Genomic DNA, 15,102 nt, shown 5'->3' on the forward strand with positions numbered 1-15,102 from the left:
CCAACATCCAAGCAACATTTTATGATGGGTTTTTGAGGTTCACAGTTAATTCTACATTTTAAAGTTCCAACCTTACATAAACTTTTCCCAAAACTTACAAAACTTATGGACAAAAAAAAAAGCATTAATTTTACTTGGTTAATACAAACAAAAAAACCCAAAACTTAATGTACTCTGTTAAATCAAAGTACAAAGTCAGTTAGGGACAAAATAATGTGTTCTAGGCAAACGATATTTGTTGATACCGGACTCTGCTTGACAATCTAGGCCAGTCAGGTTGAGAAAAACCCAAGATACTTCGGCATATAGAATAAATCAAGAAGGGTTTTGGGTTATCCTTTGATGAGGTCGGAGCTTATGTCGGGATGAGTGAGCCAATGAACTGTGTGACCCTTGTATATGATGGTGGGCCTACAGAGACAGGGGCCAAAATCTCATCCTTGATCCATCACATGGCATGCATAGCGATAAATTGTTCGGGAAAGTCAGAAAGCCACATTTTAGGGTAAAGCATATGCATGTGCGAGAGATACCCATATGCACCATAGAGCTATGGTTGCATCAGGTCGTGGTGACCTTGTCTCTAGAAGAGGACCTGTAATCCATAGACTGAAATTGCAACCCCTTGGCTCATCGGCCAGACTTTGGTGACCCGCTAACTGTGGGTCATGTGAAACACTGAGTCGGTTCGATAAAGCAAGTGTAGTATGTAGTCCACAGTTGAAGGTAGAGTGCCCCATGATTGTGGATTGAATTTTTAAACCATATGGATCGATTTCCCATCAAATTAATTTAATAGTGTTTTTTTTATGATAGAAATTATTTTAGAATTATTATTTAAATTTTTATGAGTCTTTTTATATTTTATTTATATTCTTTGGACTTATAAAAATAAAGTTATTAATTTTACAAAATTATAAAATTCAAATAATATTTTAAAATTATTTTGTTAATTTTAAAATATTTATAAAGTATCATGGGGACCCATCACATGGGCCCACCATGTGGCAAGTGGGTGGGGCCCACATGTGCTACATATGGGTGGCACGCCTCACCTTTTGCATGCCCCTTTTGTTACTTTGTGATCAAGTTATTTAAATTTGGAAAGTTGATATTGTTGCATGCGGTCAAATATTATATGGTATATTTTGACCATATCTTATATAATTGAGATAGCAAATATTAACTTGATATCTTTTGAAATATTCTTATGGAATATATGAGATAGATTATACAATTTTATGGAATGCATGATATTTTAATAGATTTAATTTATTTAAATATATTGATGGGAAAATAGTTTAAGGAAAGGGAAATAATGCTCCATACACATTCTATGATGTTGATGGCCTATCTATGGAATGGATGACTCAGTTCTCTCATTCCACAAGTCATCCTGATCAACGGTCCATATTCAATCTCAACCAAAGAGACAAACGGTGAGAAACCTCAAAAAATACTAAACCTAATTTTGTACTATAAATAGGGGTGTATCCCCCTATTTTATACACAATTCTCTCTCTCCTGTGGGCCATTCTCTCTCCTAAAACCTTAAGGGGCATGCTCCAAATCTTTGGCCTCCTATTCTCTCTCATGACATAAAATCCTAAGGGTTGGGAAAATTAGGGTTTGAGCCAAATTATTGGGTTTGAGCTAAATTATTTTGGATTTAGGGTTTTTGTAGAGATTTAAGGGTGATAACCTAGTTTGGCCGAAATTAGCTTTCTGGGTTTGAGATTGAAGCTAGACCGCTCATCCCATGCTATCGGATGTTGGTGATTCTGTGTGGGATGTAATAAACCTGGTTGAAGTAATCTCCGATATTTTTTTTTATTTAATGCAAATTTACTATTATATTCTCAAGCATAATATTTAATTGTGTAAATGGGTTCAAGTCGTTGAGTTTTGTTTTATTGTTATGTTGGTTTTTTTTTGAGATATTTATTGATTGTCGTAAGACCAATAAGTGATCTTTTGCTAAAGACGAAGAGCTGATTAAAAAAAATAAAAAAAAATTTATATTCCTTGGCAAAAGGTCACATTGGTACTTCTTTCGATTTTTGTGGGTCTATACCATTGTCTTTTTTGAAATTAGGGAGTTAAAACAGTTCGAGAGAGAGAAAGGTTTGGATTGATGGGTTCGAGTGACGAAAATGGTTTTTCGAGTTTGGAATACCAGTCTGGTTTTGGTAATGTTTTTTCGTCTGAAGCAATGGGGGGAGCGTTGCCTCGTGATCAGAACAGCCCTCTCCTCTGCCCTTTCGGACTTTACGCTGAGCAGATCTCTGGAACTGCTTTTACAGCACCTCGCAAGCTTAACCAGAGGAGGTTAGCCAACTCTTTGCTTGGTTTGCCTCTCTCTATATCTTTCTTCCCCTCCCTTTATTGGAGCTTGGTTTGAGATATTGAGAAACTCGGTTCACTGTGATCATCTGATCAACCCTCTTTGTAAATCAATTTATCTTCACAATTTGATTGCCGTTAAGTTTTTTTTCATTTCCTATTTTTTCTTTTCTCTTTTACTTTTATAAAGGTAATTCAGAATATTGGGATCATAATTGCCACATTCTAATTTGGTTTGGTACAATTGAAATGATCGACTTTCGGTGAAAATGATTTCTGTTGTCTGGTTTTCTCAATAGTAGTGAGCTTGAATCGATTTGTTCTTAACTTCTCTTGTTGGGCCATGATTCGTCTTCATGATGGAGTTTGGGTTTGTGTTTTTATTTGGTATGAACATGTAACTGTAAACTAGGTATTTGCTTAGATGCGCAACTATTCTGCCTAAATCCTTGGAAATGCAAATGGAACTTGGAATCTGAAGGAAGTCTTTTTATGATTTTCATTATTGTAAGACTTATTAATTTCACCAGGGATAACTTTTGAGAACCATGAGCTTACATTTGTGAACTCTTGCTTAATTCCAATTTACATATGCAACTGTGCAAGTTGAGAAATTGGGAAGGACAAAAGGGAAACTAGTGAAGGAACTAAGAGAACCCCTGTTTGCATATTAATAGCAAATTCGAAGGTTGTTTTCTTTCGGGTTGATTGGGATTCGCTTGTTCTGCATTGTTCAGCTTCCCATTCTCATGTTTTATTACTGTTATAGATTGATCCTTAAAGGCTATGTGTTTCATTTATAACTGATCTAGTCTCTACATTCATAATTATCCCGGAAGGCATGCTCATGACATTTCAAGCACTACTGTCTAAGCCCATAGCATCAACCATCTTTAGTACCTTGATGAGTGTGGAATAGCCTTATTTTATAGTTGCACATCCTTTGATGAATGTGTTTTAGTATAAGTTGTCATCATCTATATTATATGAGGAAATATGATATACTGTAGACTTTGTTGCTGCAAAGCCTATGATTATTCAATTGTTCGAATGCTTTTGTATTGATGTCGAAACTCATGCTTAATTGTATGTGTATCCTGTCTCCTCTTCTCGCCTTGTATCATGCTCTATGTCCTTTCCACTTCCATGTCTCTTATGGACCAAAGCAATGTACTCTTGATAATTCAACTCTCTTTGTTATATTTTTTGTGTTAGGTATGAGAATCTAGGAAAAAAAACACCAAATTTATGACATGCGGTTCTTTATACATATGGCCTGCATTTGGAAATTCTTGTAGTCATCCATTGACCTTTGAAATATATTAGTGAAAGAATTATTTAAAGTGTGCAGTTTGTATAAGGTATCAACCTTAAACAATCAAAGAAAGGTGCACCTCTAAATCTTGCTAAAAGATGCAGTTCCAGTGCTGGAAACTCTTATGGTCGCCTAAAAATCTATTTCGACCCTTAATTATGAAATTTAAAGCTCCAAAAATTGGTGTAAATTAAGTAGATCTATAAACACTTAATTTTTTTTAAAATAGACGGTGTAGATACTGTTGTACAAGATGCACTTTTTTTAGGATTTAAAATCCTTTTTTTTTTTTTTCATATTCATACATTTCATTTTCGAGATGATGAATTGTAGGGTTTATTTGATGTTAGGATAACCATATCGATTGGATTTTTAAGATGCGCCCTATTCTATAGTATAAGGTTGACATGTATAAGTTTTTTCTTAAAATTAAACTTAATTCCATTTTTTTTGGGTTAATGCACACGATGGACATGATGCCATTATGAATATCTACGCTCTCATGGATATTTGGTACCGCATATTGAGCTAAATTTTTGCTTTATCTTTTTGAATAGTACTCGTGAAGACTACTGTGAACAGTGTTATAAGCAGTGCCATGAACTGTAAAAAGGTTAAAACTAGAGAGAGAAAGGGAAAGGAAGAGGCAAAGACATAGAGAAGAAAGAAAGGATGAAAGAGAAAAAAGAGGAGCGTGACATGAGATTTAGTCACTTCATACCCCACTAATATCTTTATTTACAATGTTTGTTTAGGATCTACCAAGGAAAAAAATACCCTTAATAAAAATAAGTATCCTAAAGTATATTAAAATGACGAAAATACCTCAATACGCAAAATAAGTTCTTCTTTAATATGCCGCCTCAAGTTGGAGCATAGATGTCACCCATGCCCAGCTTGGAACAAATCTTCTGGGTATGGTTATGACTAAGCCCCTTGAAGTATATTAGCTAATTGATATGATGACTTTACATATGGGGTTGTTATTTGCTTGTTAGTCACTTTCTCATGAATTGAAGTGACAATCGGCATTAATATAGTTTGTTTTTCATGAAAGACTGGATTGCTCTCAATATGAATGGCTGCCTAATTGCCACAAAACATCTTCATTGGTTTAGTAATTGAAAAACCCATTTCTTGCATTAAGGTTTTCAGCCACATTAACTCACTCGTAGGATGAGTCATAGCTTTATACTCATCCTCTGCACTAGATCTGGCTACCACATTCTGTTTCTTACTTTTCCAAGTTGCCAAGTTTCCTCCAACAAAAGTGCAATTGCCTGTAGCATATGTTCTATTTGAAGGTGATCTTGCCTAATTTGCATCAGAATAACTCTCAATGTCAAAGTGGCCAGTCTTCTTGTAAAGGATCATGGGCCTGGGGCTCCCTTCAGGTATCTCAAAATTCTTCTTATTTCTTCCCAGTGTAGTATTCTTGGATGCATAAAGCCGTAAACTGACTTAGTACACTCACAACAAAGGCTACATTTGGTCTAGTGATTGTCAGGTATATAAGTCTACAAGTCTTCTATATCTTCCAGGATCTTCTAGTAAGTCTCCTTGATCCACTGATAGTTTGGAACTTGGATCTATCGGTGTGTTAACTGGTTTAGCCCCCAACATCCCTGTTTCTGTTAGTAAATCAGTTACATTTTCCCTTTGGGATAGGTAAATACCATATTGTGGCCAAGCTACTTCAATCCTAAGAAAATATCTTTGTTGCCCCAATTATTTTGTCAAACCATATTGTTGTAGATAATACTTCAATTTTCTAGTTTCTTCTTGATCACTGCATGTAATAATAATATCATCAATATAAACAACCAAGATAATAGTTCCAACGGCTTGTATTTGAATAAATACTGAATGATCCACATAATTCCCGTTGAAACCCATATTCCATAACAAGTTCACTGAATTTCTCAAACCATACGTGTGGTGACTAGTTTAGGCGATAAATTGTTTCCTTTAACCTGCATACTGAAGTAGTATCAGGGGAATCACACAAAGCATACAAAACAAAAAAAATTTAAAAACACTTTACATAAACTTCCATTGAACCTTGGGGAAAACCCTATTTATTACAAACTACAAATCAAAATACAAAATCAAAATCCAATAGTCTTTGATCAACAATAACCTTACAAGTTGAGCACAACTCTTTTACAATTCAACCATAAAGCAATAAAACAAAAGCAAAGACTAAAAAGTAAGTGTGCATGAGTTCAATACTTATGGGAAGCCGATTTCACACACCCACCATGCGAATACTGCAGTGGTATGATCACAGCCTTTGCTATCACTCGCAATCGATAACACAAGAAGGGCGTGGTTTCAATTTAATCTTGGGAAGCAACCATATCACCACTACATCTCGAAATTCTCATTCTTATAAAGAGTGCAAAAGAACAATAAATTGGACATTGGACCATGTGAATCGAAGGGGGAGAAAATGGAGCCAAAACGGGCTCCAAACGGGATAGTTTTGACTCTAGGGTTTGGTTTAATATCCAAACACTTATGGGATCAAGAGGGCTAAACTTGGTACTTGGAGCATACTAAATGCTTATTGTTATGCATCATACAATTGTATTTTCAATAGCATTGAAGCCACAACAATTTGCATTTAATAGCTTTAAAACTACACCAACAAAATATACAAATGCAAAGGCTCTTTAATTGAAACACCGCAACACTTCAAAAAGAAACTATGAGCGAGAATTGCTTACTGTTATCATAAATTCCAACAGCATTGCCTTGACATGATAACAACCTTAAATCAAGGGAGGGTGCTTGATGAGGCTTCAATGACCAGACTTTGATCATGGGATGGGAGGAATGTAATTATGAAGGAGGTAAGAAACTCAACTAATGATCTTTGAGATGAAAGAAGAAGCAAGCTATGAGTGGGGGGTGAGCCTCTTTGAGAAGGAGTGGTGAATTAAAATGCAGGCAAGAAGTGTTGAATGAAGTCGGAAGTGGTCCTTTTAAAATTTTTCATGTGGGGTATAAAATCTAGATTAGATTTCAACCACCCTTTGAGGGATCAAAGGGTTGAGAGAGGCTAAAGATTTAGCCTAGTTAATCACCATTGATGGCTGTCACATGGATGGTGATGATTGAGTACACCCTTATCACCATGCCCACATAACACCTCCAAAATTGCAATAATATCTTAAGTGCCCATGAACCCTAATTTTCAAATCCAATTCATCTCAACCATAGATTTTCAAAACAACAAATCACCAACTTTGATTTAATGTGATCTTTATAGAACCCTAATGAGGGTGACGTGCCACCTTTTGCTACCTTAGGTGTTAAGACTTGTGTTTTACACAAGCTACTGCAATATCATTATCAAAGGGGGGAGATTATATCATCCCATGTCATGGTGTGTCCCCCTTATCTTCTTCACACTAATCACAATCCTCCATTTCAAAAATCTAATGGATATCAAATCACAAAATTAGGAGTTTAAGAGTTTAAACATTTTATGAAAATAGTGAAATCTCTACACTCCCATATGTGATCACACACGTGCCTCACACATGTACCATAAACTAGTGCATACTTATCAATGTTATGTGTTACAACCAAACAAGGGTCTCATGTCTAAGGTTAGGGTTTCTACGTCATGCCCATTAGGTAACCGACAGTTGGACGGACTCCAGGGTGTTCATTGGATTACAGTTGCCCTCTAAGGACGTGCACTCTTGCGGATGTAGGCTTCCTCTCTCAGCAAGTGTGTACAGTTCTGATAGGTGGATCTTATCTCATCAGAACGGTTTCTCAAAATGCGACTGTCTGTGCACACATTGTGAGCAAGCTTCATATGGTAAGGATTTGGGCTTATGTCCTCTTATAGCCTAGCTATGCTCACACAGGGCTTACACAAAACATATCTTAAACGAGCCGGGATCCACTGATCCTAAGCCCTTGCTCACACGACATGAGGCGAACGCAGTCATATCGACTTTGGCTAGAGAAAAACCCTAAAACCCCTCGATTCACAAAATTGTCCAAGAACCTCGCTTCAGTCAAACAAGGTTATTTTGGTCTATTTGGATCCCAGTATGCAAAGATTCCACTAGCCACAATGTTCTTGGTCACTCCCACTATGACTTTGAACAGTGCTAGCATCGCACACAAAAGGGCTATATATCCAGCGCATACCTTGTCTAACTCCCTCTGAGCAATAGACCCCGATGGTTGCTCCATATAGACTTCTTGTAAATCCCCATGAAGGAATGCATTCTTGACATCAAGTTGCCGTAATAACCACCCCTTAATGTCTTAGAATAATTATTACCAAATGTCTTATTGTATCCCTTTCCCACCAGTCTAGCCTTTAATCTCTTTACATATCCATCTGGCTAGTACTTAATGGTAAATACCCAATGACATCCAACTGGTCTTTTTTCTATTGGCAAATCAATGAGCTCCCAAGTACCATTTGACTCAAGCGCAACAATTTCCTCATCCATAGCTTTCTTCTATCCAACATGCAAAAGAGCTTCCTGATAGGCATATAGGTATGGAAATAGACGAAAGAGCTAAAAGCAAAATTCTTATAATGTGGAGACAAAGTTTCAAATGTAACAAAATAAGCAATAAGATGTTTTGTACATGATCGGTGACCTTTATGAAATGCTATTGGGTGATCAATACTTTCAACTTCAGGAGTAGGTTCAGGAATAGGATGAGGATCCATAGATAAAGAAGAAGTTGGTCGGTTGCTTGAGTTTGTTGTAATGGCTCTTTTAATTTCTCTCATACACTTTGAGAGGTTGCTTATGTGGAACACTAGTAATAGGAGGAGAGGCAGGCTCTATAGAAGGAGACTTTGAGATAATGAATTATCAATCGAGAAAGGAATAGGAATGGAAACTGGAGTAGAGGAAGTAATGGGTTGTGAATTCAACCTTTGTGCGGACTGTCCTGAATTTATTTCTAGCATTTTACCCTCATCAGAAAAGTATGGAATATTTTTAAAACAGGTAACATCAGCAGATACACAGTTCTTTTTCAAATGAGGATGATAACACTGATAGCCTTTTTGGGTATGAGATTACCCTAAACATACACACTTAATAGCTCGGGGATCCATTTTGTTTGTTCCATGGCCGAAGACCTGAACAAAGCCAACACACCCAAAAACTTTGGGGGGCACCGTAAACAAGGGTCTATTGGGTAAAAGAAAAAAAAGTGGTGATTTTTCCATCCAAAATAGAGGAAGGCATATGATTTATGAAATAACAAGCTGTCAAAACTGAAAGTGGATACAAAGACTAGAGCAAATTTCCAAGCCGAAAAACAAGGCAAAATGGACACCTTCAATAAGCCACTTGCTAAAAACCAAGCTAAGTGAATAAGTTACAATCTTTTTACATAACAATTACAACCATTTCTAGCCTTGTATAACCACTGTAAATAAACTCAAATACTAACCACTTATGGGGCAATTACATATAAAGCAAGACTAGCTTATGACTTACACTTTCATAGCACAAATTACATAAACTATGTCCCAAAGCTTAAATACATCATGCAACTAATCTAAATAAAATTCTAAAGAATAAAATCAACTAAACATGGAATTAGAATACCAAATTAAAATAGGGAAGCCATGGGGCCACGCAATCGGGCCCTACAAGGACTTAATTTTGTCCTTTCGGATCGTTCAAAAGTGGTTCAATCTCACAAGAGTGTCTAATCCAAATGAGAAGAAATTACACCCCTTAAAATCACTTTTTAAGATCTTAACACATTGGCATTATCATCCAAAATAGAATGACAAAGGTTTGAATTGAATCGGATAAAGAACAAGAGAGTTATGGCCAAACTACGCACGGTGGTCTCTTGGACCACCAAAACAGTCTTGTATGGAAAGATTATGAACCTTCATAGGTAAAAACGTGATGAAAAAGTTTTGAAAATGGAATGACACTCTAAGACTAAATTATTTGATGGGTTTGAAGCAAAGTAATTAGTGGATATTATGCATGATTATGGATTCTCATGTATATAAGCTGTAACTCATGAAGGACCACACTATGAATAAGCATGATGAAAAAGATGATCAAATGAGGATTCTAAGATCAATGAAACTTTTCTAAATTCAAAACTCTAGCAACTATAGATGCCAAGGATATGACCTTATGAGAAAAGAAAATTCAATGGAGTTTACCTTGATAAATGCACACTATGGACTTAAGCATAAGAAATGAGGACCACCATCAAGATCACCATTAATGGAACTCCAAATTTTCTCTCTCTTCAATCTCTCTCACAAAACCTTAGAAGAAGGAGGGGAGGAACTATTTTCCAAAATGGTTCAAGAGTTGAGATAGTTAGGGTTTGAGATCTCATGATGTGCTTTTATAACATGGGTGTAACTTTGGATTCAATCAACACCTTTAATGCACTAATCCAAAGGCACATGAGAGGCTAATGTAACTAGCCACCCATCCCCATTCAACCACTAGGATGAAGGGATGGGATTTCACACCATTATTACTCACTTTAACCCTAAGTTATGCGACTTTACCATTTTGTCCTTGGCCCATGTTTTTGTTCCAATTGTATCCAATATGGCCTTACAAAAATACCCTTAGTTTTTTTTTTTAATTATGTATTAGAATAGATAACCACAAAGGCTAAAGGGCAAAGAAGTAATTGGCAAAGCTCACACATGTGGAGAACCCTTATAAACTTGCTCGATGGCATCATGTCTAGCAAATGAAGCTGGATAAACCACCTAAGATGTATAGCCTTGCAGGAACTTTTGTCACTTGTGGGAACTTCCATTCCATTATTTTCCTTATCCCAAGCTTTGAGATATTTGTTACCTTGGTTTCAAACATACTTTGGCTGGGTTAGAAACATACTTCAGAAGTTTCATGCATGACCTTGTCTAGGGGCCGTCCCATTTTTAGCCAATTGTTGGGGCCTTTGTGGCTTCTGTTGCTGATAGAGGATTGATGGAGCATGGGATCTATACCTGTATCTTAGACTCGATCTCTAAGTCATTGAGCTTGTTAATAACACTCCTATTTTGGGATTAGGACCTTCAACCTTATTAGGAAATTGACATAATCACGTAAGAAATTTGTGGGTTTTTGGTTCAATTTTGAGCCCTTGTAAGTAGTTGAGCATGGTTCTTGCTTTGCAAATGACGGGCGTGATACCTTGTCCATGAGCATTTGGAACTTGGCCAGATGGGTTTGAGGATTCCCTCTTTGGACAGACATTTTTATGGGTTGCGTTATAGTTCTTTCTTTGTGAAGCTGCAGACTCAAGTTGAACCTTTTGGTGGTGACCATGTGATTTTCGCAACATCTTGCTTGGGGAACTTGGAGGTAGAATGGTTCTCTACGAGAGTGGAAGTCTTCATGTGTTCATGATGATTCTGTTTTGGACAAACCTTGGAGAGTTCTATGTGAGATTCTTATATTAAGCTTTTGACCAGGAGGCCTTGTGGAATTTCTTGTCCATATAATCCGTGTGAGGGAGTTTCTTCTAAAATTATGTGCTGTTTTATCAGTTAAGAATAAGATATTGGTTGGTATAAAAAGGAACTAGCTCACTGGAAATTATCTTCAGCAATGGCAAATATGGTCCCTGAGTTGGGGGGGGGGGGGTGTTGGGTGGGGAGGAAAGAATGACTCAATGGAGCTTTTCAAATGCATCAGTTACACTGGCACGGTATGATGTGTTTCTTTGGTACATCTAGGATGAAGTTTCTCTGCTGTTGGCTTGGCTAGCAAGAGCTTCTTATCCTTGGAGGATCCCATCTGCAGTCTAGTTGTTATTGTCTATTTTAAGTCTTCTTAATGGAGGGATTCCAGTGTCCAAGTTGGTGGGTGACTTGATTCGGTTTTTATATTTTACTTGTGCAGAAAGGCTTTGCCTCTTGATTCTAGCTGATCTATTTGAATTGAATTTCTAAAAGGAGGTCCAATTCTAGTTATAGGGAAAGAGGACCCAAATGGGTTGGGCTTGTTCATTGCGTTGAGATGGTTGAACTTGCAACACTCTGATGATATCCTCAGGGAAGGCAAATGTTGGTGGAATTGCAATCCATTTTGCATTATAAGTTCATTTTGTGATTGGTTTCTCCATCCTTTTCTAGTTGGACGCATTCCTTGCATGTCCATAGTTGGATTCGGAGACTGTGCCCTTTCTAATTCATGTTTGATGATATTTTGAAGTCTGAGTTCTTCAATATTCTGTGCATGTCCATCAAACAGCCATAATGGCAGTTTCATTCTGTTAAACCTATTGATAGTCCTATTTCATCGCATGAATATTTTTCTCATAGCTTCAACTCCTATGATTTGGTAGTTAATTAGGTTGAATAGAGAATCTTGATTATATAACTTAATTTTTCCTTTGGTTGCTATAACTGCTGATTTCAACTTTGAAGAGAGTAATGAAGGGACATCTTGTTTGGGACACCATCAGACTCCTTGGAGTCGCTCTGTTGTTAATCTTAATTGATTATGTCCATTTCTTGTTGTTGATACAATGTACGGATTATGCTCTGTTTATATTGTTGTATCTACAGAATATGCTGTTTTATGGAAGATTAATCTGTCGTAAATATTAAAATCTTATTTATTTTTGTCAGTTGGTTGTATCGGATCAAACCATCTGTGACTCACGAACCATTCCATCCTCGGGTTCCTACACACGCACATCTGGTTAGTGAATTCAATCAATCTTCGAGCTCTGCTACTCCAACTCAACTGCGATGGAAGCCTGCTGACGTTCCAGAGTCACCAACTGATTTTATTGATGGGCTATACACAATATGTGGGGCCGGAAGCTCTTTCCTTAGGCATGGATATGCTGTTCATATGTAAGCATGTCTATCTCGTTGTGTATTGTTATGGTGGGGTAGGTCAATAATGGAAATTTTTTCGTCGTAGTTTAATTCACTGATCCTCATTTTGTGTGTATTGCATGTTTTTCCTAATTTTCCCTTTTCCCTTTTTCATGAATATTTTGAGAGGACTAGTTCTCATAAACTATTATTGTTCTACTACTAGGTTCGTCATTGAACTAATTTTTAACTGAAACAAAGCTGAAGTGGTTCATGAAAAGCATAAACTATATATTAGGTGTTTTTATGTATTTGTTACATGACAAATGCAGACAACTGCATCTTTGTCTTTCTACCATTTCTCAAATGTTAATTGGTACTGCCTTTCTCTGGGCCATGGTCATGGGTCCTATGTGTGAGGACTCATCTACCAGATTTGCCGTGATGAGTCCAGGCAGTGTAAACAAAGGAACAATCCAGATTATAGGGTTCCCTCTTTCATATCATCCGCAGGGCCTGACCTCTCTATCCATGAGATGGTGATTTCCAGGACGCCATTGGTTTGCCATGTGACCCGTAAGACCTCAACTGGGTTGGCCCCAAACTGATTTCATGACCTTAAATGAAGGCTCCTATCTCTGATTTCTTCACCCGGGTTTCATGAGGTTTTGGAGCTTGTGACCAATATGTGGACTGAGGGGTATTGTTATCTTGGAATGTGGTAATTCGTGATACTGAAATATAACTCAAATGCAAGATAGTTTCTGAGGCTGAGATTGGAATCGTGCTTTCCACATTTGAGGAAATTGCTCACAAAAATTTTAAGATGGTTTTGTTGTTTTGCTGAAGTAGTGTTATGATATTGCAATTTTCAAATATTTCCTCTTTTCGTCTCTGTACTATGTTTGCCACTTGCCCTCCCTCCTAAGCTAGAGTTTATGAGAAAGTTTGGTCCTTGTTTTCTTTGCCACTGGCACCCTCTGATCTTGTATTATGGTCTTCTAATCAGATTTTAAAAACTCGAACTTGATGGCAAACTCAGTCTAGGCCAAATGAATCAGCTTGCCAAGTTAAATAGTGAAATCAGAAAATTTCAGCTAGTTTTTCAGCAATTTCTTGTAAAAAGTCAATAAAACAAATGTTAGTATTGGGGATCAAACCTAGCTCATCGCTAGGATGTTGGAATTTTGCGGCTATTTAAAGGCCTTATGAAGAATGAGCCGGCGACTCATAGGCAGTGGCTTGGTTAAGGGAACCCACCGAAGCCGTAGCGAAAACGAGTCTTCATAGGGCAATTGTCACTGCTTATGGACCTGAACCTGGGTGATCTATCCATGACTAGGATGAAGCTTGGGTGAAACTAAGTGGAGGTGGGTGAAACTAAGTGGAGGTGGGTGAAACTAAGTGGAGGTCCGAACCGACTGATGTTGAAGAATCAGCGGATGAGTTGTGGTTAGGGGTGAAATGCCACTCGAACCCAGAGCTAGCTGGTTCTCCCCCGAATGAACGAGATATTGAGGAATTGTCCATATGTAAGATCATAATTATTGATACGGGTCTTTTCCACATAAAAAGGGAATCATTATTCAAGAATCGAAGTTGATTTGCTTTATAAAAAGAAGATATCAATGAACTCCTATGAAAGGGTTTCACGGGATTCAGCCAATTGTCTCGATCGTGGGATATCATTGAGAAATAGGAATCCGTGTTCTTAAAGGATTTCCCGCGATTATTCCTAGTATGGAATGAGTCAATCATCCACTGTGGTATCTTATTGAACCAAAATCGTGCTATTGTTCCTCCATTGATCAATAATTTCGATCTTTGGGAAGTATCATGATCATCTAATAAGAAAGGTTTCAATTTGTTCAAATGAACGATTTGAACACCTATTGATTCTAACAACTGATTGCAGAGTTGATCATTCGGACCTTTCAATTCATAGATGTGGATCTCGGACCTATGAATGGGGATATTCCCGATACTCACAAAGAAAAAAGGAAGTGACTTAGACAAAAAGAGAAGTGACTTGGACAAAAAGAAACGAAGTGACTTAGACAAATCTTGTTTGTCGATAACCTCGGACCAATCAATCGAATGTTGATTAATACGTAATCGATCGAACACTACTTGAAAACGGTTCTTCTGTTCAGAAACGAAATGTTCCAAATGTTCTTGGAAATTCTTCCTCCCATTGGATCATTTGTATCTATATGCATTAGGATCCCGATTCATGAATCTCTTGGTTCGAGAAATAAGAGGATCGAACCATTTCTTCTGACTCTTTTTCAAATTCGATAAATGTTGGTTGATCGTATATTTCATTATAGTTATATGATTCAGAGTATCATTTCCTATTTGATCCCTTTGAATTCCATATTCGAAGTTGCAATCGGATCTATTCATTAAAAAGAATCTCTTCGATACATTTCTTATGTACCCATAGGTGCTATATTGGATTTGAATCAGATTTCGGATCAATCTATATTGATTGACTGCCTCCATTATGTTGTTGCTTGCAAATACCACTATTTTTGGATCTTCCAAACCATTCCTGCAGGAGATCCGGACATGTAACAAATTTTACTATAGTGGAACAATGAACTTCAGTGGGAGTATG

At 37.1% G+C, this 15,102-nt stretch overlaps 1 protein-coding gene across 2 annotated transcripts in view; it reads left to right on the top strand.

The window, feature by feature from the left end:
- Positions 1-2,133: 2,133 nt before the first annotated feature.
- Positions 2,134-15,102, top strand: part of HGO (homogentisate 1,2-dioxygenase) — a 47,951-nt gene continuing 34,982 nt past the window's right edge. Inside the window, exons 1-2 of one of the 2 annotated variants that reach the window (XM_006858251.4) lie at positions 2,134-2,328; positions 12,288-12,518. In XM_006858251.4, the coding sequence (XP_006858313.1) occupies positions 2,135-2,328; positions 12,288-12,518 (425 nt within the window). In that variant the 5' untranslated portion in view covers position 2,134. The remainder of the gene's footprint in view (positions 2,329-12,287; positions 12,519-15,102) is intronic. The other variant, XM_088867583.1, reaches the window with a different exon arrangement.

Source organism: Amborella trichopoda, chromosome 5 (genome assembly GCF_054954075.1).
Source record: "Amborella trichopoda isolate Santa Cruz 75 chromosome 5, AtrichopodaSantaCruz75HAP2 v2.0, whole genome shotgun sequence".
In the NCBI taxonomy this organism is placed as follows: Eukaryota; Viridiplantae; Streptophyta; class Magnoliopsida; order Amborellales; family Amborellaceae; genus Amborella; species Amborella trichopoda.